The sequence below is a fragment of the Lepisosteus oculatus genome, chromosome 6 (assembly GCF_040954835.1).
Source record: "Lepisosteus oculatus isolate fLepOcu1 chromosome 6, fLepOcu1.hap2, whole genome shotgun sequence".
NCBI lineage: Eukaryota > Metazoa > Chordata > Actinopteri > Semionotiformes > Lepisosteidae > Lepisosteus > Lepisosteus oculatus.
In genome coordinates this window covers 57,153,031-57,175,621 of record NC_090701.1, presented here as the reverse complement: position 1 = coordinate 57,175,621, position 22,591 = coordinate 57,153,031, and the positions used below count along the sequence as shown (strand labels likewise).

At 45.1% G+C, this 22,591-nt stretch overlaps 2 protein-coding genes across 7 annotated transcripts in view; one reads left to right on the top strand and one right to left on the bottom strand.

Annotated features, from left to right (window-relative positions):
* On the top strand, positions 1-15,348 carry mppe1 (metallophosphoesterase 1). Of its 5 annotated transcripts, none has more exons than XM_015353574.2 (10): positions 1-256; positions 854-1,354; positions 3,767-3,875; positions 4,539-4,642; positions 5,371-5,451; positions 6,682-6,790; positions 8,982-9,050; positions 11,658-11,780; positions 12,648-12,788; positions 13,863-14,483. In XM_015353574.2, the coding sequence occupies exons 2-10, from the start codon at positions 1,104-1,106 to the stop codon at positions 14,043-14,045; spliced, it is 1,170 nt and encodes a 389-aa protein (XP_015209060.2). In that variant the 5' UTR covers positions 1-256; positions 854-1,103; the 3' UTR covers positions 14,046-14,483. The 5 variants fall into 5 exon arrangements, with proteins under 5 accessions (XP_015209060.2, XP_015209059.2, XP_015209061.2 ...); XM_015353573.2 differs by having other exon boundaries at positions 835-1,354; XM_006633954.3 differs by lacking the exon at positions 1-256 and adding an exon at positions 14,540-15,348 and having other exon boundaries at positions 274-1,354; positions 13,863-14,079.
* Positions 15,349-15,643: 295 nt separating this feature from the next.
* The window catches only part of LOC102682577 (guanine nucleotide binding protein (G protein), alpha activating activity polypeptide, olfactory type), a 137,490-nt gene continuing 130,542 nt past the window's right edge, over positions 15,644-22,591 (bottom strand). For both annotated transcript variants that reach the window (XM_006633864.3, XM_006633865.3), the window contains exons 8-12: positions 22,095-22,153; positions 20,670-20,790; positions 20,234-20,364; positions 19,355-19,422; positions 15,644-17,559 (exon numbers count right to left, since the gene is read on the bottom strand). In XM_006633864.3, coding sequence (XP_006633927.1) covers positions 17,413-17,559; positions 19,355-19,422; positions 20,234-20,364; positions 20,670-20,790; positions 22,095-22,153 — 526 coding nt within the window. In that variant the 3' untranslated portion in view covers positions 15,644-17,412. The remainder of the gene's footprint in view (positions 17,560-19,354; positions 19,423-20,233; positions 20,365-20,669; positions 20,791-22,094; positions 22,154-22,591) is intronic.

The following is a 22,591-nucleotide window of genomic DNA, read 5'->3' as shown; positions in this document are numbered from 1 at the left end:
GAACTGTTCTCGGTAAACTGTGAAAAATGTGGGCGAACGGGTTTATCTTTAGCATGATAATGACCCTGATACACGGGACAATGAATTTAGAAAGACAAATCGTGTCCCATACTGTGGCGTCGCTGCTTTTCTAAGGCCACTCAGATGTTAACGCTCGGTTCCGAGGGAAGAATTAAAAACACAATAGTGCCAGTTTGGTGCATACCCCAGGACAGTGGTCCTGCACAAACACACTAAGAGTGACAGCGAGCCAGAGGTACGGTCTTTGTCCTTTTGGTCTGTTTAAAAAAAGCTTGACTAATTCAGTTTCATTGATTAATTCGTCGCCTGCAAAGGAACAAGTTCAGGTTTATTCCATGCTGAAAAGGAGAGAGACACGACGCTTCGGCTGGGTGTCACACCTGAAAGAAGGCAGGTTCATTTCATCCGTCTGAGGAGGAGACGCGTCGTGCTCAGCTGCTCAGCTGCTCGGTACCACACAGTGCGCAGTCTGAGAGCGCTAACCTAGCAGGCATCCGCCACCTTCTTGAGGCTCTCAAATAATTCGGATTTAGAAAAAAAAATACATATTAAGCAAAAATAAACGCGCGTGTGTGTGCGGACAGCCAACGGGGATATTCAGAGACAGACGGTTCTCCAACGTGTTTTTGTCTTCACTTTTTTTTTATATCACGATTCACATTGACCTCGATTCCGAGGATTAGAGGGGGTGTTTAAAGGGATGCTTTGAATCGTTCGGATTTGTTGTTGTTTTTTTAATCTCGGTTATATGTCGTGCCAGCGCTCGGATGCCTTATTCTGTTGGTGTTTTTTTTTGACGGATAATGACTGAAGACCCCGCTCTTCACGGCAGGAACGGGGGGAAAACGCTGGTTTTGCACCCTGACCCAGGCAGATGAGGATCCAGCCGATGTCTGCCACGGTGGGGTTTGCCGGGGAAGGGGAACAAGCGCCGACGAGCCCAGCACGGCGTGGATGAGCCGCCGGTCCCCACGGAAGCTCTTCCCTGGATAAAGATGTAACAGACCCCGAAACAGACAACACTGAGAGAGAGAGAGCCGTGCCTTCGCGGCCGGACCGTGCCGCGCCGAGCCTCCGCAGGCATGCCAGGACTGCGCGGAAAGGGGGTCTTCCTCTGTCTCCTGCTGTGGTCGGCCAGCTGCGTGTTCCTGTTCTGCGAGTATCTCATCTACTTCCCGGCGGTGTGGCGCTGCTCCTGGCCGGAGCCGGGCGGTGGGTCCGGTGGGTCCGGCGGGTCGGGCGGGCAGGCTGCCCCGGTGCTCCGCGCCCTGGTGCTGTCGGATACCCACCTCCTGGGTGCCCTCCGGGGACACTGGTTCGACAAGCTCCGCAGGTCGGGATGCTTTCCTTTCCGCCGAGGGCACGAACCGGGCGCTCTCTGTAATAAACCGTATCAGCGAATTGTGCAGGGATGACAAACCCGACGCCCCAAAATGCTGTTTCTTTGAAATACACACACACACACAAAGTGAAGGCTTCCCACCCGTAAGGATGGGTAACGCGGCGCCCTGGTTTATGGGGTAGGCGACGGTTTTTTTCTCGCTCTGTGCGTTACAGTAATATCATAAGATCCTCCTGCATTTTTAATCGTTAATTTTGATATGGTACTACCTTTTTTCAAATTTGAATACATATTATACCGCAGTACTTAATAATAATAATAATAATAATAATAATAATAATAATTAATTCTAATACTAACATTTAAGTAATATATATATAGCAAATTAATAACTGTAACTTAAAAAGCCATATTTAAGTTTGATCTATATTGCGACAAAACAGTCTGTTCCTTGTGAAGGCATAAAAAGCTATTGCAGATGGGAGTCTTTTAATGAAAAGTACTTTCATTAAATCGTTAGGCGCAGCAACGCCAAACGACAGCCTGACAGCCGCGAGAGCGTGTTTTCGCTCGCTCTGCTTTCTGTGCGGCAGGAGTGTGTAGGGAGAAAGCAGGACAGAGAGACGAGACATCGGGACAGATGGCTCAGTATAATCAGGACCAAAGCAGGCAGTACATGTTACATAATCAGAACATCTCTGCAAGTTCAGCAGAGGGGATTATAACTACGATTAATCGAGTATTCAATTGTGTCTGCAGTATTAATGTCGGTATCAGAAGATTTGGGGATAAAGCTTAATACGTTCTCCTAGGACTCAGCTAATGATGTGTGATGTTCTTATTTATTGCATAAAATTCATTTTTTCTTACGTGTTGCCCGTGTCTTATGTGTCATCTCCCAGCAGACATTATAAACCGAGGAGCCGAGGCGCTAAACAAGACTCTCCAGAGACACAGGGCTTTGAGTTTGACAATCCAGTCCAGCTCATCATTAATTGAACCAATAATTTGTTTAATGGGTCAGAATTAAAACGATCATTAGCTACCAACTGAAAGTGTCTATAATATCTAAAGGATTTTAAAGGGGTTCCCAAAGTTTAGGGGTGTCATTTATATAAAAATATCTCATCTTAACAATCATTCACTAATTACTGAATGAACCATTCATCCTACACCATATATATATGAAAGTATTAATTTGATTTAACTTTGATTCATAATTTCTTTAAAAAGACAGGTAGAGAAACTCACATTCCTTAATGTATTCTGAGTAAAATAATCCTTTTTTCAATAAGTCATATCTGTTACACTATTAAAGAAGAATATCTTATATTTTCTCCCTAGCTGTCCTTGGTGTTTATAGAGCAGACAGAACTATCAAAAATACTAATTTGAAAAAAAGTTATTTGCAATTCAAATTAGAATTATTCAAAAAGATATTGTAGGATATTTGAGTTCACGCAGGACAAAGGACAAATGGAGACACCAAACCAAACACAGGATTTACACACACACATAAGGGGACCAACAGAACAGGTACACAGGTTTAAGGTTTACACAGGACACTTAAACTAATATAACACTATTTCCATACGCAGGGTCAGCTGCTGGTCATCGTGCTGACCCTCAGACAAATGAACGTGCATATTTGCATATTTCATCCCTCTATCTCATTGATTAGGATCTAACCGAAATACTGAATCACACTATGGCTGTACTAAGATGTAAGAATTTGCATATTTGTCCCCAGTAGTTCAAGTAGGTGCAGTAGCTGCGTCAGCATGCGTAGGCTGCAAAGGAACAAGTTAAAGATTTATTTCTGGTGAAAAGCAGAAAGGAAACACAACATTTCAGCTGTGGAGCATTCTTTGGGTGTATATTTGTCTTCATTTGGTTTTTTCTTTGAATGAGGACAACATGATTCTTGTACAAACCTTGATACATGGAAAAACATGATTCTTGTACAGTAGTTTAATACAAGAAGAAATTAACTGTTTTCATATTACTATTATGTACTGTATGTGGCTGATGCTCTATTCCAGAGTATAATGGCATCCAAATCCAAACAATAGCTTTCAGTTCTTGGGTGGTACACAGCTGTTTAATTAGAGTGCTCTAGTGAAATGCCAAGCCTTTTACATGATTCTCAACCCCCTTCCTATAGTGTGAAAAGTTTCAAAGTGTCTGTTTTGGGCATTGATTTGAGCCACTGGAAGAATGGCAATGCATTCCAAATACGAGGCTGGCTCAGAGCTATAAATCATTTACTGGGAAGGTCTGAAAATCTGAGTTCTTTTATATGTTCAGAAGCAGCATTTACAGCATGTTGTCCATGACAAAGGACGGGAATGTGTTTCTCAATTGGTGTACCTGTGATTTGTGAGTGGTGTTTTTCCTCCGCAGGGAGTGGCAGATGGAGAGAGCCTTCCAGACTGCCCTGTGGCTCCTGCAGCCAGAGGTGGTCTTTATTTTGGGCGATATATTTGATGAAGGAAAATGGAGCTCCCCAGAGGTACGCGTCAGTGGCTACTGTGGAGACACTTGCACTTGAGTGACTTTGTTATGCATTGCTTTCCAAGTGCCTCAGTGAAACTCATTTTCACTCCACATTGAATATAAATCTCTATAAAGTAAAACCTCTGAATTTACGTCAAGCTTAAGATCACAGTTTGTTTCAAACGGTGGATTTCATGGTTGAGTAAGAGTGAAGGTGTTTGTTATCTGGCAATACTCAGAAATCTAACCTGCATACCTAATCTGCATCCCCAGGCACATTACCTTTCGAATTATTACCGCTGTCTTTGTCATGCTTCTTAATAAAGGATAATACTGTGATCAAGATGATCCGTTACCAGAATGATTGCAGAAATCAGAAGAAGTGCCTGAGGTTCAAGGTTTTCAGGTGTGATATTGTAAATCAGTCTGGGTGAATCAGAATTCAGCAGCTGCTGTTTTAGCATTCGTGTTGGCATTTTGAACAGAACACCACAAAAAACGACACATTTCACTTCACTCCTCCCAAATACTAAACGCTTTTCACAGTAAAACACATTCTCTCAAAGATGCAACCAGCGTTGTTGAGCTACTGGCACATGAAAGTGTGGATGCGGGGATTGATCAGAAAGGGGGCTTCCTGCTGTGGAGGGTTAATGAGGCTGTTTCCTTCCTCTCTCAGGACTGGGAAGACGACGTGAGGCGATTCCTGCAGATGTTCCGGCACCCCAGTGACACGGAGCTGGTGGTTGTAGTTGGAAACCATGATATCGGGTTCCATTATGAGTAAGTTTCAGCTACGAATGGAAGCCCATACTAATTTAATAACATGTTTAATGCTGCAGTTTGTGATAAAGAGAATTTAGTTATCGCGTTTAATTTAATTTATGGACATTCTTTCCCAGCAATAGTTGAGAAAAAGCACATTCTTGTTGACTTGGCTTTTCTACCATATTAGGTTGTCAGATTCTGTGCTTGACAAGTTCTGTTTGGACTAAGTGGCTTTCTGGTGGATATAAAGGAAATTAATTTCATGCTGTTGAGTCAACAGGTGAGCCTGAGTGTCAGCTACAGTACCGAAAGAGACAGCAGACATGATTAGCAAAACAGGGGCTCTCCGTCCCCTTTATTAGAAGCAATTTGCTTCATGCCAGCTCACATATTGCGCAAACAAACTGTAGTTTTGTGCAGCATTTAGTGTCTGTAAAGTGAAAAGCGTGTCCCTGATTTGGTTCGGCTTTAACAGCGGCTGAAAGCTTAAAATCCTGGCCGAAAAGTATGTTGGCTGTCATTTCCAAATAACTTCTTTGGGACTGTTTCGTTGGAGGACTTGCGCTGTTCTAACTTGCTGCTTTCTGTTAAAAGCTACTGAACGTGTCTCTAAATAATGAATGTCCTGTATGCCGCCACGAAGCCTGAACCTGCTGTGCACGGACTTCGCCTGCTGGTCACAGGATGAGGTTAAGGCGAGCGAACCAGCGGGTTGCTCCTTTCACACTGTCCCTCCCCTGCAGGATGAGCTGGTTCAAGCTGCAGAGGTTCGAGAAGGTGTTCAATGCCACCTCGGCCAGGATAGTGACCAGGAAAGGAGTGAAGTGAGTGTGTTTTCAATCTTGTGCTCTTCTTCCTGTGATTCTGACAGAGCCGGAGAATTCAGATACTCTGGGTATAAAAAAGAAAAACATTTTGTGGTAAATGTTTAGTCAAGACAGATATCCTGCTAGATTAACAAAGATACAAGGAAACAAGCCTGTGGTCACTACCTACCTGCTCGTCAGTTTGCTTAGAGAGTAAAGAAGTAGAATATAGTGAGAAAACCACAGCCTTGTGTCATGACTACATGCAGTTGAACAGGGAATTTGATAATTCATTTTTGTTTCTAGTTGTTGTGTCCTTGTATTGTTTGCACAAGTTGTGTGTCAATGTTGTAAGCCATTGTGTGGTAGCTGTTCTGTGTACATGCCCTGCTGAATTCACCACCTCTCACTGCCTTGTGTATCTGCTGGATTTTGTAGAGGGGGGTGTTTGTGCTACATTTGCATTGCGCTCTGTCTCAGGGTGCAGCTGTGCAATTGGAATAAAAGAGCTTTTCCGAATAAACCTTCCATCTGGTTATCTCTTCTGGGACACATGACATGTTTTATAAGTTATTTTAAGATTGTTGCATATTCTGTGTGTTGTTCCAGCTTGTTTTACCAGCTTGTTTTTGTTGTTAGTATTTTGTTGGATTTCTGCACTTTGAAAACTTTAACATCTGTGTTCAAGTACGCTTCTCGTGGGACACTCATTGGTCCAAGCAGAACGAAAAGAACAGAAAAAAAACTGTGCACGTTGCAATCACCATTGACCATCTACTTCCGTTTTGAAATCAGTCAGCCTCTGCTGAAGTAATACACAAATTCATCTTTAGAGTAGGACACGTAAGCTTGAACTTAACTTTCACACCTTAAGTAGACGTGTGATCCAGACAAGCTGATGCAAACTGACAGGAGAGCTGAGGCAGTGGTCTGGCTTTCTTCCTGCAGCGCGATATGTACTGCCATCGCTGTGGACACAGTTTGTGGATCTACAGGAACGAGTTCAGTGCTTCACCTGCTACAACTCACAAACTCTGACACTGTAGTCCATGCAATAACTCCCATGATTAGTTTACCGATCGTTGTAGTAACTGCAGACATTACTCATTAGAGTTAGCTTTCAGATGTTACTGTGCTCAACGTGATAGATTAAGTCTCTCGGCCATTTGAATGAGGTGAACATTTTGCGGCTCGGAGTGTGCTTGAACCCAGATCACCGGTGCCCTGCCTGTCCTTCCCTCCCCTCAGCTTCCTCCTGGTGAACAGTGTGGCTCTTCATGGAGACGGCTGCTCCATCTGCCAGAGTGTGGAGAAGGAGCTCTTCCGACTGTCCCACGCGCTCAACTGCTCGACGCAGGTCAGCCCACCTCCCTCTCGCGGAGACGAGCGCCACAGGGAGGGGCTCCCGAGGGAGACGTTCCCGGACGGGGACCGTCGCTGTAGCCTCGCTGGCTCCTTGTGTAAAATCGGATACCTGAAGGAGAAGACGCACTCTTCTGTCTCCTGTGCCGTTGCACGTGCCTTTACAAGAACCAGACAGGACAGCAGCAAACAAGCTAGAGGAGATGGCTGTGAGCTGTGAATCACAGCTGCAGTTCTTCATCCATCATTGCTCCTTAATAATAATAATAATAATAATAATAATAATAATAATAATAATAATAATAATAATAATAATAATAATAATAATAAGGAACAAGTAATAGGTTTATTCCATGCTGAAAAAAAGAAGAAAGAAAACACGTTTCGGCCGTGGAGCCTTCTTCAGGTGTGAGAGAGACAGGGCAGTAGGCAAAGGTAAAGTAGCGGGAGAACAAAGGTTGAGAGAGAGGAGGAGTGAGAGGCGGGAGCAGGGGACAGAAAGAGAGGCCAATCAAGAGGTGTGAAGTCAGAATGGGTGCAGAGAGGTGTGAAATGAAACTTCGAATGAATGGAGAAAATTTAAAAGAACAGTAATCTGTCGTTAAGGGAAGGGAGAATGTGTGATCCTAGCTGCAGAATAATTTTAGTTTCGGTGGTCTTTCTGATGTATGAGTTCGGAAAACCGTCTTTGAGAACACAGACGGAGAGATTAGAGTGGTCGTGGCCGTCAGAGGTGAAATGAGAAACAATGGGCTTGGAGAGATCTTTAATCTTCACAGCCCTGACGTGTTCTCTGAAGCGGTCTCCGAGTCTCCTTCCTGTTTCTCCAATGTAGATGGCTGGGCATTTACTGCAAGAGATACAGTAAATAAGGTTACTGGAGGTACAAGATGCTGTCTGGGTGATCCGGAATTGTCCTGAGGGGCCTTGAATGAGTGTGTTGGTGGATGTGTACTTGCAGGTGATACAGCGAGCTCTGTTGCAAGGGAAAGTGCCTGGTGTGGATGGTTGTTGAGGGCGGTCAAGGGAGCTGTGAACAAGGAGGTTACGCAGATTTGGTGGTCGGCGATATGAGCTGATACGGCGATCAGAAAAGAGGGCCCCAATGGAGGGATCATCCTGTAGGATGGAAAAGTTGTGGTTAATAGTCCTGGGGATAGGAAGTGTGTTAGGGTGGTAAGGAAGCACCAAAGGAATGCGGTTGTTACGGCGGGAGTTCCTGATCGGGTTGATGGTCCGGGGGGTGTTTTTGGCTCGGGCAAGGGCCCTGTCAATCACACTGCTGGGGTATCCTCTGTTGATGAAAAATGAGTACATTTCGAGGGCTTGGTTCTCGAAGTCGATGTCGTCGCTGCATAATCGTCGTAACCTAAGAAACTGTGAAAAAGGAAGAGAGTTTTTAGTGTGGTGAACACTAAAAACTCTCTTCCCTTTTCACAGTTCCTTAGGTTACGACGATTATGTCAGGGCTGTGAAGATTAAAGATCTCTCCAAGCACATTGTTTCTCATTTCACCTCTGATGGCCATGATCACACTAATCTCTCCGTCTGTGTTCTCAAAGACGGTTTTCCGAACTCATACATCAGAGAGACCACCGAAACTAAAATTATTCTGCAGCTAGGATCACACATTCTCCCTTCCCTTAACGACAGACTACTGTTCTTTTAAATTTTCTCCCTTCATTGTATGTATCATTTCACACCTCTCTGCACCCATTCTGACTTCACACCTCTTGATTGGCCTCTCTTTCTGTCCCCTGCTCCCGCCTCTCACTCCTCCTCCCTCCCAACCTTTGTTCTCCCGCTACTTTACCTTTGCCTACTGCCCTGTCTCCCTCACACCTGAAGAAGGCTCCACGGCCGAAACGTTGTGTTCTCTTTCTTCTTTTTTTTCAGCATGGAATAAACCTATTACTTGTTCCTTTGCAGCCTACGCATGCTGACGCAGCTACCCACCTATAATAATAATAACAATAAGAAGAACAAGTAATAGGTTTATTCCATGCTGAAAAAAAGAAGAAAGAGAACACAACGTTTCGGCCGTGGAGCCTTCTTCAGGTGTGGGAAGTCATAGGGAGGTTAGAAAGAGAGCTTATACCAAATAATAATGTTCTGAAATCTGTCCTACTGAGGCATGAGGAGCTGATGTGAGCGAGAGGGAAATGAAGTCTGTTTCCGCCTCGCAGGCCGGTTCCATGGGAGAGCGCTGCCGTGATGTGAGAAAGCTTCCTTCATCTCGCCCCATCATTCTTCAGGTAGGACATTAGCGGGGGGTCCATCTGGCTGGTTGACAGGGTGGGATTTATGCCCATGTTTTTAAAAAAAAAGCCCCGTTTATCATGGAGTGGTTACCCACGAGGGTGAAAGAGCCCCGATTCTTCAGCATCTCCACCCTGACAGTCCCTTGAGGGGAGGAGCGCCGCAGGGCCTGACAGGCAGTCCCAGAGGGGTCTCTGTGTCGCTGAGACCTGAGAGAGCTCCACGGTGGTCACAGTCACGGCTCAAACCCGAGCCTGTGAGCAGGCAGGCGGCCGTACTGGTCGCGTCTCTCAATCGGCCGCCTTTTCTCCGCAGAAGGACTGGTTTTGGTTTGGGCTTCAGCAGGTGGAATTCACACGTGTGAGCCACCTTCCCAGAAAGAGATGACCTTTCTGAAGAGGGGCTCTGAGAAAGATACCGCCACAGGAGTAGACCCCCTTGTGAGGGTGGGGCGAGGGCTGTAAACCCCTGTATTCTTTCCTTCCCCAGTGCTCCATGTGTTGTGCAGGAGGCAATACAGCTTTCCCAGCACCATCGCTCGCTTGGCCTTCCTGGAGGTGCATTCTGGGAAGGGACCACTGTTTGAAAGCTGGATAACAAATGTTGCGGTGTGTGTCTATGTGTGGTGCCATCTGCTCTCTCATCCTCCATGCCCTGTGTCAGCTTGCCTGGCCAGTTTGTGCCCTCTTTCCTGCTTCCAGTCCTGTGCTAGACTGAGCGCACCCTGTCAGACCCTAACCACTGGCTCCCCCTAGTGGACACATCTCACAGTCCTCCTGCCACTCTGAAGGGGAGGTCCAGGTCTCTCCTCCCAAAGGGCACGTTTTCTGTGCGAATAGACAGTGGCGATTGGTATTTTCCATCGGTTTTGAGTAAAAGAAACAGAATCACGTTTCGCCCTCATAACAAGCCACACGTATGAAATGAATTATTTTAGATGCCACATCCATTGCACTTTCCTACGCAAAAGTCATCAGAGTACTTTTCTGAAGGCATAATGCCAATTCTGTATTCAGCTGAGTGTTGTATAAAGGTATACTGTGTAAAAATGTTTTCTGTATTTAAATTGCTATAATTCAGCATTTAGGTTAGCACTTATGATAACCTAACAGCACTGTTTTCACTTTTAAAGATCACACACAGAAACAAAGTTGTGGCTATCAGGATAATGATGAAATCTCTTTTAGAGTGTTTCTCTGCCCCATTAAAATACATAAATCGTGATGCTACACAGATTTTCTCTATGTCCATTTTAATTTTCAAAAAAATCATCATATATTTTTTAATGCTGCATATTGGTTGCCACAAAATGTTTACAAGCGGTAGGCTGCAGCAGTAGCAGCTCTGGACTCGATTCAGTGAAAAAAAAATTAAACTAATGAAACGAAACGTGTTCCAGTGGACGGATCATTTGTCGGTCCTCATGCATTACTGCTACATCGTCTTCTGTTATACAGTGTTAAGCCTCAGCTCTTGGTCTTGCGTCAAACGGCTGAGACATCTCAGCTAAGGTAATACGAAACCAGCGATTCTGCCTCGAAGGAGCAATATGTGGCTTTGTGTCAGACACAAATTACAGTGATAAGAGTTCGCCCTTTAATTTTTTCGTTCTTTCAATTACCCTGAAATTTACAACTGCCAATCCACTGAAGCTAAGCAAGCATGAGCCTGGTCAGTACCTGGAGGGGAGACTCCTGGGAAAAACTAAGGCTGCTGCTGATTAATCATGGGGACACTATACTGTAAACAGGCGCCGTCCTTCTGATGAGATGTAAAACCGTGGTCCTGACTCTCTGTGGTCATTTAAAAAAATCGAGTAGGGATGTCAACCTGGTGTCCTGGCCAAATTTCCCCCTGGCCTTTACTAATCATGGCCTCCTAATAATCCCCCTCTCTGAACTGGCTTCATCACTCTGCTCTCCTCCCCACTGAGAGCTGGTGTGTGGGGAGTGTACTGGTGCATCATCCAGGTGGGGCTGCACACTGGTGGTGGTGGAGGGAAATCCATTACCTGTAAAGCGCTTTGAGTGGAGTGTCCAGAAAAGCGCTATATAAGTGTAAGCAATTATTATTATTAGTGAACAGTCATTTTACATCTTCTTTGCGGGCCTAGTGAAAGAAAAAAACATCTTCCAAAGCATCGCTATCGAAACGCACTCGCGTAAAAGGTTTGTGGGGAGGTGTCGGGTGGACTTCACTTTTTTTTTATTTAAGCAATTAAAGCAAGCCACACCCCCCCACCCGAGGCTGGAAAGTTAATTAACACCACAGGTGTCTGCCTGTCTCTTATCGATATTTCCAAACTAGGCCTTCACGTGTTTGAGGACCCTCTGCTCTCCAGAACACAGAACACAGAACACAGAACACAGAACACAGAACACAGAACACAGAACACAGACACAAGGAAAGGCTGCAGCTTTCAGGGCTGAACCTTGTGATCTGGTTTCCTTCTCCTCTCCCAGGCTGTGAGACCCCCTGCGCGTTCAGGGGCCCGCATGGCTTGTGCGATGCTTTCACCCCCCAGCGGCATGACTCTGTCTGACCTCCGGGCCTCTCGCCCTGCCTGCACAGGCGCCCTCACCCCCCCTCTCCCCTTCGTCCAGCACTACCCTCTGTACCGCGCAAGCGACGCTGGCTGTGCCGGAGAGGACGCGGCGCCCCCGGAGGAGAGGAACCTGCTTTTCAAGGAGCAGTTCGACGTCCTGTCCCAGGCCGCCTCTCAAAAGGTCAGCCCCGCACCCCGAGCCAGATCCCACCATCAGTACACCGCGGAACCATCTAGCCCGCTTAGACACGGGACGCAGATCATCTGGCCCAAAAACCAGTTCGTACTACAACTTCAAGGACGGACATACGCGCAGAAGTTTATCTGTTCAAGTCGCGAATTCATTTGTAATAAGACCATCTTTTTTTTAGCGTTAAGTTTTAAAAGCAAAGGGTATTTCGAACATCTGTTCTCGGTTTTGCGATTTGCTCGATGCACCGCCTCCTCGTGTCTCTGCATTTAAACTCGGGAAAGCTCGGTCAATCTACACCCACTGTTGTGTCTTTTCGCTCTTGTGAAAAGCTGCATCGGCGGCAAGCCGCAGTCCCAATGTCTCAGACCGGTTATTACATTTCGGTAACAAAAAATGGGATAGCCAAATTTTACACAATCCGAATTAAGCACAGAATCGTGAACATTGTGAAAGTACTGTATGGCCACCATGTCTGGTCTTGCAAAATCGAGAATTTGCAAAAAAGTGCGACATGAAGCTGCCCTTCCTGCTCACTAGTCACTGTAATGACTAACGTAAGCATGGAATAAAACTTTATTTGTTCCTTTACAACGTAATGGGACCGCTTCAACCCAATGGATGTTTTGTCGTCTCATTCTGAATCGCAGAACATAGCGCTGTGCAGAGCTGGAAATTTAGTGTATTTGGTGATGTAAATTGAAGGTTTTACAAGTTACCGTGTACTTGCGCTCATCAATCCTCATTCTTTCAAACCCCGACATACACAAACCCCTTTAACGAAGCTCCCAATGAGGAGTTGTGAGATGCCCGTGTGTGCGTGTGCGTCTCTCACGACCCTCCGCTGCGTCTCCACAGCTGGTCTGGTGGTTTCGCCCCCGGCTGATTCTCAGCGGCCACACACACAGCGCCTGTGAAGTCCTCCACGAAGACCTCTTCCCCGAGATCAGCGTCCCCTCCTTCAGCTGGCGGAACCGCAACAACCCCAGCTTCATTCTGGTAATGGTGCCTTCGCTCCAGCTGGTCACACTGCCCTGAACTGGTCAGGCTGGTGCCCTATTGAAGAAGCAGTCAAGGCACGAACGTACCTCAGATGAACTCTTTGTGGGGAAAGAAATTAAGCATTGCCTTTCGCTACATCTGCAAGGGTGTGATTTCTCTATTCGGACCTTTATTCCTTTCCACAGCACCTGAGGCGACTGATCAAAACTATAAAAAAAGGCTTTAAATGATGAAGTAGGTGTAGGGCGGAGTGGTGGCTCTGTGGCTCAGGATCTGCGCCTGTGGCTGGAAGGCTGCCGGTTCGTATCCCGTGGCCGGCAGAGGAATCCTACTCCGTTGGGCCCCTGAGCAAGGCCCTTCACCCCAACTGCTCCAGAGGTGCTGTACAATGGCTGACCCTGTGCTCTGACCCCCAGCTTCTCTCCCTGTCTGTGTGTCTCATGGAGAGCAAGCTGGGGTCTGTGAAAAGGCAAATTCCTAATACAAGAAATTGTATATGGCCAATAAAGTGATCTGATCTCAATACTGAAGTCCATACTGTGTATGTTTACAAATGTGGTACTGATGGATTTTCTATTAGTCTCAAGTCTATTAAAAAAAAAAGTACTTTAAGAATACTTCAGTACCGCGGTAAATAAAAAGGTACTATCACAGTCTCTAACCAGTCCCCCTTGGGTAGTAACATTTCCCAATTTCCCACAGGCTGTTCGTGATGTTTGTGTTGGACTTTGTATTCATTTTGGGATTCTTATCTAGACATCCAGCACGAAGGAAGCCAGGGAAACATTTACGACTAACCCGTTAGCACTGAGACCTTTTAAATCTTTCCTTAATGCATTCAGTGTGGGACTTCAGTAGCCTCTGAAAGTGGTGATCTGACGAGCCGCTTACATGTCAAGACTTTCCTGTATCAAGTTTGTCTAAAAAATGTTATTGCTGGATAAGAGGCGTTTTAAGGGAGAATTTCGTGGACTGAAATGTAACAGACTTTCATCGAGATCAGATGCTCAACTAACCCTGTGGTACCCCAAGATTATAACACCTTTGTTTTCATCTCTCTTTCCACTACAGGGCAGTTTTACATCGGAAACCTTCAACCTGTCCAAGTGTTTCCTGCCGCAGGAGAGCACAGTCATTGCCATCTACTGTGCTTGCGCTGCGGTGCTGATCGTCCTGACGCTCGTTCACTTCCACCTCTTTAAAGGCACGCTGCACTGTGCCAGCTGTCTGATGAGCAAGCACAAGTCCCTGTGAGCTCTGAAGTCATACCCAACTACAAGTGTTTTGTGTGAGTTACCTAAACCAACCATTACAGACTTGCAGAACAAGCACAATTTTTTAGAAGATGTCACAGCACAAAGTACTGGGTTTCATTCATCCTATGATTCCCTTTTCTTGTTTCCAAACCTCCAGAAGTACTGGGACAACAACGTCAAAACTTTTGTTGGGGGGGGGTTTACAGTCAAGCAATTTGTATCTGTGATCAGGTGATGACATGAATGGCAAGTACACAACACTTGCTTTTTATTATCGGGTATTTTCCATGCCCACTTTTAATCTCGATTGGACACATTCACTTTTAACTAAATGTCAAGAGTGTAGAAGTCAGCGTTCGGGTGCACATCCCCTTGGGTGACCCGCATGAACTCTCCAACCCACTGTGCTCATTAAAAACTTTGCGTAAGAATTGTAGATGTTGTGCTGTGGCCAGTCTGTGTTTTCTTCTACACGTGGTGTGTTATTTTCAGCATGTGAACTGCTGCTGGGATAGATTGGAAGCCGAGATCCGTGTGGCCCGGCTGATTTCACACTTCTCTCCTCCTTGGCTATGACGGCCGTGTGTTTCGGATGACCACTGCGCTTGCCTGCTGGAGAATCGGCCAGTAAATCTGAAAGAATTTTCTTCTCCATACGAAAGCGAGTCCCTGATGCGGCAGAGGCGAGGGCGCCCACGTGAACCCCAAAGTGTTACGATATAAATACATATAAATATAAATGAGAAAGACCTGGGTGTTCTTGTCGACACACTGTTTATACCTTCTAAACACTTAAAAGGCTAACAAAATGTTCGCATATACGGACGGTGTAGAATTTAAAAAGAGGATGTTATGCTAAAATTGTATAACGTTCTTTAAAGGTATAATTTGGAATACTGTTTACACTTTTGGTGTCCATGTTCTAGAAAAGACAATGGTGCTCCCATGTGAACCCCGGAGCGTTACAGTATGTTTTTGTTACAATATGATCAAATCAAATGTATGCTTGGAATTACATAAAATAATATTGTATTTGTCGTATGTATCTCATGATTACAAATACAAAGCGCCTGACTGCCAAGCGAGAGTAACATGTTTGGAGGGCACTGTAACCATGAGGCCTTTATGCTGCTTCTCCTGAAGACACGACCCGTTATAGGATGGGGTGATTTTCGGGAATAGCAGGATTCTGGATTAATAGGGCCAGAACCGTTTCTGTAAACTCAAGTGTGTATAAAACTGTAATGCAAAAAATTCAAGCACCGATAAAAAATGGAGTAATTAAAGTAATATAGGCTAAACTGGGTTTCTGTTATTGCAACTGTAATTTTAAACATTGTACAAATTGTACAGGTTATCTCGGACACATGAAAATGATATACTCACAGAGACATAAAACACCTATGTATAAAATATAAAGCAGTGTAATAGTTACTAAAAAAGGACATGCCTTATTGCTAAAGCAATTTTTGCTTTTTTTCTTTAAATCGCAGTGTACCACAACTTATTCTGAGAAATGTAATTTGCATAAATTATTCAAGTTCAAGAAATATTCACACTTTTCAATTATATGATTATTTAAAATAAAACAAAGTCTTCTAATGTGCCTCTTTATTAAAAGAGAAATAAAAATGTCATTTTGTAATTCTCTCAGGCCAGACACAAGGGTTTACACCTTATTTTTCTCTCTTACTATTTACTTGCACAATAAAAGCTGCTGTTGGTACAAGGACTTAAGAGCCTATCTAATGGTGCTTACACATTCACAATATGCCTGTGCAATTGTGAAGGTCTATGAATGACCAAAGAATTACCAAACACACTCTCATTCATTCCTGTATTTGTGTATGCATGTGTATATATATACACACACACACATGCACAAAGACGCATTAACATATACATAATGCAGCTGTGTGAGTATATGTATGTTTAAATATACACATGCACACACACAGACACGTGTGTATATCTCACACATACTTCATATCGGAAAAACTTGGTTCCTAGTAAAACAACACCAGGTTGCAATTTGGACACTTCAATGGATTCAAATGTTTTAAAGCTGAGAATCAAAAAGAAAATGAAAAAAATAAAGGCATGTCGCTGCAACATCTGGTCATCACTGTAGGTAAGTGGTTAATTTGCATAATTTATACAGGATTTTTTTTTTTACTAAAGAGCATTTCCTTTTTTTATAAACCAGAAAAAAAACTAAACTCTACAGAGAAAGTCCCTACCTGCGGTCACTCCTGCAGATAGGGCTGACATCAAGCTGTACAGCACAATCAGAAACATACTTACATCTTAGCTCATTTTACAGGTACAGCCATAATCAAGGCACAAAGATCTTCTACAAGTATCTTTTTTCAATAAAGTTGTACAAAATAATATTACATTTTACAGTCTGTACAAGATAATAAACCAGCAGTAGAACAAAAAAAAATGAACAAAAAAAATATATAATATATATATTTATATATAGGACTATTGTCCAAGAAGATCTAAGCTAAAAGGATCATCTGTGGACAGATCAAAGTGAGTGTGGTAGTTTTTCTTACTAGACACAATAGGCTGAAAGCAGCGACTGCTCAAGGCCTGAGGTGCACAGAGACTTTTAGCCCCAAAAAACCTCAGAAAAAATTGCTTCTCGTCTTCACCGTGCCTCTTTTATCTACTCTACGTCTGTGCCTTTCAACGGCCTAAAAGAGGAGGTCAGTTATTTCTCAGTCGACCTGCAACTCGGAACGCTAAAAACTGTGACAGAGTAATAAATATTGTGGTGCTACATTGTGTGTATACTTCCTCAGCGGTATTAAGTAACCTGATGCAAAGTGCATTATATCATTTTTTTCCCATCAAGTACTCTTCAGTGTTGAAAACAGAACAGCAGAAACCCACACAGGGATTGGTCTGAAGGCGGTGCCGCTCGGAGAGAGAGACGAGCACCGCGCGAACGCCAACCTGCTCGGAGATCGACGCGTACTGTACATGCGGATGTACTGTACTACAGCGCTAGCCCGCCGGCAAGGTCAGCAGGCCGAGGCCTGACACAGCAACAGCAAGAACAAAACAAACCACCGGAGGCCCAGAGAAAAGGAAAGAAGAACGCAACACAGAGGTAGCCAAAGGCTTAGTGGAATGACAAGAAAGGAAATGATGAAACAAGCAAATGGAAAACAAAGCACACACAACTTAGCCCCCAAACCCTCCTTTCCAAAAAAAAAATTGGGGTTGAGAATGGCTTAAATAAAAACAAAGAAGATTTGACACACTTCATTAGTACTCTTCCTCCCTGTGTGGGCTAGTTTGTTTCAGAGAGAGGAACACAGAATTAAAAACCACAGGTTCCAAGATGTTCCCAATCATAACAGTTCGTACTGGCGCAGGTGCATTCTCTGAATGATGTCTCGACAGTCGTTGAAGACTCTGCGGATGTTTTCTGTGTCGACCGCGCAGGTGAAGTGAGGGTAGCAGTAATGTCTGCCATCGCCACTGGCTGTGCTGATCCTCTGAAAGAAACATAGCAATGAGAGCAATGAGGCCCCACTAAAAAAACCCTTGAGTTCATTATTTCAGGCTTGTATGATTGATGGGATCACAGAACTTCTAACACCATTAATACCAAAGCAATCTTGACTACTGATGCAATATTCACATTTAACGCTGAAACACTTCAGAAACACAACCCCCTGATTCAAGGAAAACAGGAGAGGTTTAGGTTTATTCTGTAAATTGTTGCCGAGACATCTGATTTGTCACCACATTTCTGAGAAGTGCATTCAAAAGCTGTATAATAAGGGATCACATGCTGCCTTCAAAGTGATCAATAGTTGGTGAGGCTGTCATTAGCTTGTACACATCTACAGTAATGGCATGGCACAAAATTAGCACACAGACCACAGGAATGTTTTTTGCTTTCAACCTGTAAAGCGACTGCCAGATCAGCTGTGTTAGAATCTGACACACAGGCATTCAAATTGGTTAAGATGCAGAGGTACAGTGGGTCAGTATGTATTGAAGCCCAGACAGAAACACAAAGTCTTGGATGACCCCGACAGCGTGGGGACGAGCATTACTAGTCCCGAAAGATCAGGCGCCACAGCTGACGACGGTGTTGCTGGAGCAGACGTTTCAACACGTGGCTGACAGTCCTACAGAAGCGAGATTACTACCACCAACAAGATGACTCCTAAACCTGGCACGAAACGCCCCACGCCCCCCGTAATGCGCCGACACGGACTCTGGCAAACCTCTCCTGCTTCAAGCACCGTCTTGACCACTGTGCTCTAACCGTGGGATGACAAACCAGAATCAGCCCATGCTAGCACTCAGGGTGACGATGCATGCGCTACAGTTACTCAGCCCCATAACGCCGAGTTGCAAAGCTAACAATACAGGGCCATTGTCTAGGATAGCAACAGTTACGGTGTCCCAACATTCAGCTGACTAGAGTGGAGATGACCGAGGGTGTCGCCTGGACCCCAGGGATAGGGGATGGATGAATCTTGAATGCCTGGACAAACACCCCCTTGAGGGATTCCTGCCAGCAACATTCCCGGTCTCTACCCCCGGGAGTCGCAACACTGCGATTCAAGCCGGCGCCTCTGTGGAAAGGCCACCCTGGAACTAGCGCGCGGGCGGTCAAGCTGGTCTCAACGGGTAACCGGAAGGCAGCGAGGAACGCGCTGCCGGGCGTGACCCCGAGGAGCAGTCCGCTTTCAGAAAGCGGCGGAGTTCTGGTCGGGGCTGGGACGAGCCCGAGCCGGGAGAACCCACCACTCGCTCCCAGATGCCAGTTATAACCCAGCGAGAGCTTCTCTGGGGGGCGGCTGGTGGCCGGAGGCCTTGGAGGAAACGCCGACACAGAAGAGGCGCCCAGTTCCTCCCGGCTGGAATCGAACCTGCACCGCCATGCGCTATCAGACTCAGGTCAGTATCAGTGTTACTAAGAAATACAGGCTGCAACGAGCGTTGTGCTTCTGAAGGGTTTTCAGTCTAAACTGAGCAGTTCGGACAAAAAGGTTTATTTTCTGGTACTGCGCATAATATTTTCACAGGGACACAGTAACACTGCCAACCTGTCAAACAAATTTGCTTTCTTTTTCTCTGGAAGCACAGAGAGCACTGTCCATGCTATTGAGATAAAATAAATTTCGGCATCGTGTCTAATATTCACATTGTCTCCAGCTTGGTAGTTTGGCCGATACATAACCACAACACCAACTGAAATGTTAATGAGAATGGTTCTCAACTCTGGGACTAAGAACTATCTGGTCTATAGTAAATAAGTCGAGATGGACTTACAAGGAACTCATCCCGGATGAAAAACTTTGCCCTTGTCACTCTGGGGTCTTCACCAGGCTCGGGGGTTGCTGTTTGAAGAGGAGATGAATGCTCAAAATCCAACACATTTTAAGGAGCGACTTATATTTTTCTGTTGTAACTCAGCAGTATAAACTGCTGTGCTGTGACCAATGACCATTCTGAATCACAGGTGTTCAGATTTTTTAAACTGCATATTTCATTCACATAAAGAAAACTACTAAACTGTCAAAACATGTATAATTTCAGTAATTAGAATTAGGGACACAATGTTTGTAAAAATATGTCAATATCATAGCATTCTTATCACTAAAAGCACATTTTACAGTTCATTATAACAACAATGAAGTCCAATTTCATATATATATAATTCCCAGATTCTGCCAGTAGATAACGGTGACCGCCTGCTGCTCAGACTGTGGGAGGTGAGGACTGAATTGTCTTTTACTTACACCTCCGATCTTCATTAAAGATTCCCACCTATGCATCCTTGCTATAAATTCCTATGTACTCCCTAATCAAATGACCACACTGCCTGTGCTTACAGTCACAGCAGAGCATTTTAAAAAGACAGTGGAGTACTTGTAGTTTCCAAATGCCTCAGTTCATATATCTTCTGACAGTGGTCACAGCTGTGGAACGAACATTTTTAAGATCGGAAAACTTGAGGACAAGGACTGGAAAGATGGTCACCAACGTTCTGCAGTACCTGACTACAGAATTTGTCTTTTTTCTGTATGTGAAATTTAGTGGTGGGTCCGGACTACTTAAAAGAGCACCAGCTGCAATATTTCAAATTTCACTCGATATAGTCAAAAGGGCCGACCACTTTCTTATGACCAAGACTTTACAGAACATTACCTTCATTTGGTATGGTGTAACGCGTGTATTCAGGAAAGTAGTCTTCAATTTTGGACTTCCCTGCTAATACCTTCTCAGCAAGCATGTCTTGTTTATTCAGGAACAAGATGACTGAAATGGTCCGTAACCACCTAGGGAAAGAGAGAGGGAAGGCTCAGGTCTGCTCTCTTGCACGACCGACCGCTTACAAACGAACCTCCAAGGTGTAATCGCGAACCTGTTCCGAGACCCGCGCGAGGCAGCAGGAGACACGCCGGTAATGTCGCGGCGCGGCCCTCGGCGGCCTGCCGAAGCAGGAGGTCCGACCCCCGGCTCCTCCAGCGGCCCACCCCACCCGAGCGTCGGCTCCGATGATGTCACCCACACCACCGCTGGGGGCCTCAGGGCCCCCGGTCTACCTGCCCACCGGCACGCAGGCGCACAAGGGATGCCTCACCTGTTGTTCCAGATACTTCTGAAAAGATCCAGCGCCTCTCGTAGCCTGTTCGTGTTGTTGTCTTCCCTTATTACCATGTTGTAGCTGCTGCTGGCCACAACGAAGATAATAGCCGTGACATCTAGAAGGAACGACGCACACACTATAACTTACTTTTGGATTCTGAGGATACACAAATTTGTTCATTTGATACTTCAACTGCAAGTTTTTTTTTTTTAAAAGGGATACTTTATAGTGACTTAGCGGAATTCCTTCTAAACAGGCTCCTGAGCTTTCCCTTTTGGGCTCATATCTGAAGACTGTTTGAGAGGTGGTGTGTGAAAATACGGTTTCAGGACTCTCCCTCCTGGAGCTCGAGAGGACCTCACACTTCACTACACAGAGGTGTCAGACTGACCCTAACAGACCTTTGCTCTGGGAGGACAAGCCGGCAGCTGTGGCCCTCTGCCCTTCCTTCCACCCGCGCTGAAGAGTAAAGGGATGAGACCGGTCCCTTAGACTAACAAACTTGCCAATGGCTGTCAGAGTCCCCACGCCCACTTTCAGGCACCTGAATACGGAGGAAGGACACCAACCCTAAAGAAGCAGCCATATCACCCTGCAGCTCACCACTGGCAGCCCACTGGAGCTCAGCAGGTGTGAGTCTGGTCAGTACCTGGATGGGAGACCTCCTGGGAAAAACTAAGGTTGCTGCTGGAAGAGGTGTTAGTGGGGCCAGTAGGGGGCGCTCACCGTGAGGTCTGTGTGGGTCCTAATGCCCCAGTAAAGTGACGGGGACACTATACTGTAAACAGGCGCCGTCCTTCGGATGAGACGTAAAACCGAGGTCCTGACTCTCTGTGGTCATTAAAAATCCCAGGGCGTTTCTCGAAAAAGAGTAGGGGTGTAACCCCAGCGTCCTGGCCAAATTTCCCTTTGGCCCTTACCAATCATGGCCTCCTAATAATCCCCATCTATAAATTGGCGCACTATGGCTGCCGTCGCATCATCCAGGTGGGGCTGCACATTGGTGGTGGTGGAGGGGATCCCCATTACCTGTAAAGCGCTTTGAGTGGAGTGTCCAGAAAAGCGCTATATAAGTGTAAGCAATTATTATTATTATTATTATTAAAGAGAGAGCCTGCGCTAGGGAGGAAACCGTGGCTCAGCACCAGTGCAAGGCCATCAGGCGCTGCCAGTACAAAAGGAGTAAACACAGTCATTAGTGCAGCATTGAGCCTCTACAAAGGTGAAGCTAGTGTTATTAATGTTGATGCACCTATATACCGCATGTGCCAAAACCCGTACCCATACAGAAAACTCATCTGGTAATCTATACAGTATAAGCACACCCGGGAAGAAAGAGTATGAAGAGTCTGGAGTGGAACACGCTTGAAGGCAGCACACCCACACTTGTCCTGACCGGATCAGACTTCCCCAACTCACCGTTAAAGCACTGTATCCATTTTCTCCTTTCATCTCTTTGACCGCCCACATCAAACATGCTGTGAAGAAAGAACAGGCAGGGAATTACAGCAGTGCTGGCGATCAATAGGACACTGTATGTACAGTACAGTTTCTGTATGTGCGGCTATTGTACGTATATTATTAGGAGCGTTGTACTTTAATTCTGCACGAAACAAAACATTTAATGCCTAGTTAGATAACTCTGAATAGAAAAAGGCTTTGTCTTCTCAAACCTCTGTATAGTAATTGCAATCCAATCATCATCATCATCATAATATACCACAATGAACACAGAAATAAGACAATTGCTAAATACAAATAACAAAATAATATCACAGAAATGTACAGAATTTATTTAAAAATCTCCCCCAAAGAATGTATGGGTGATAAAGGCATTTAAACAATTTAAATGTTTATTATTATTTTTTAATTCACCTCACCATTTCATTAAAGATATTGCTGCTCTGTTAATTTGA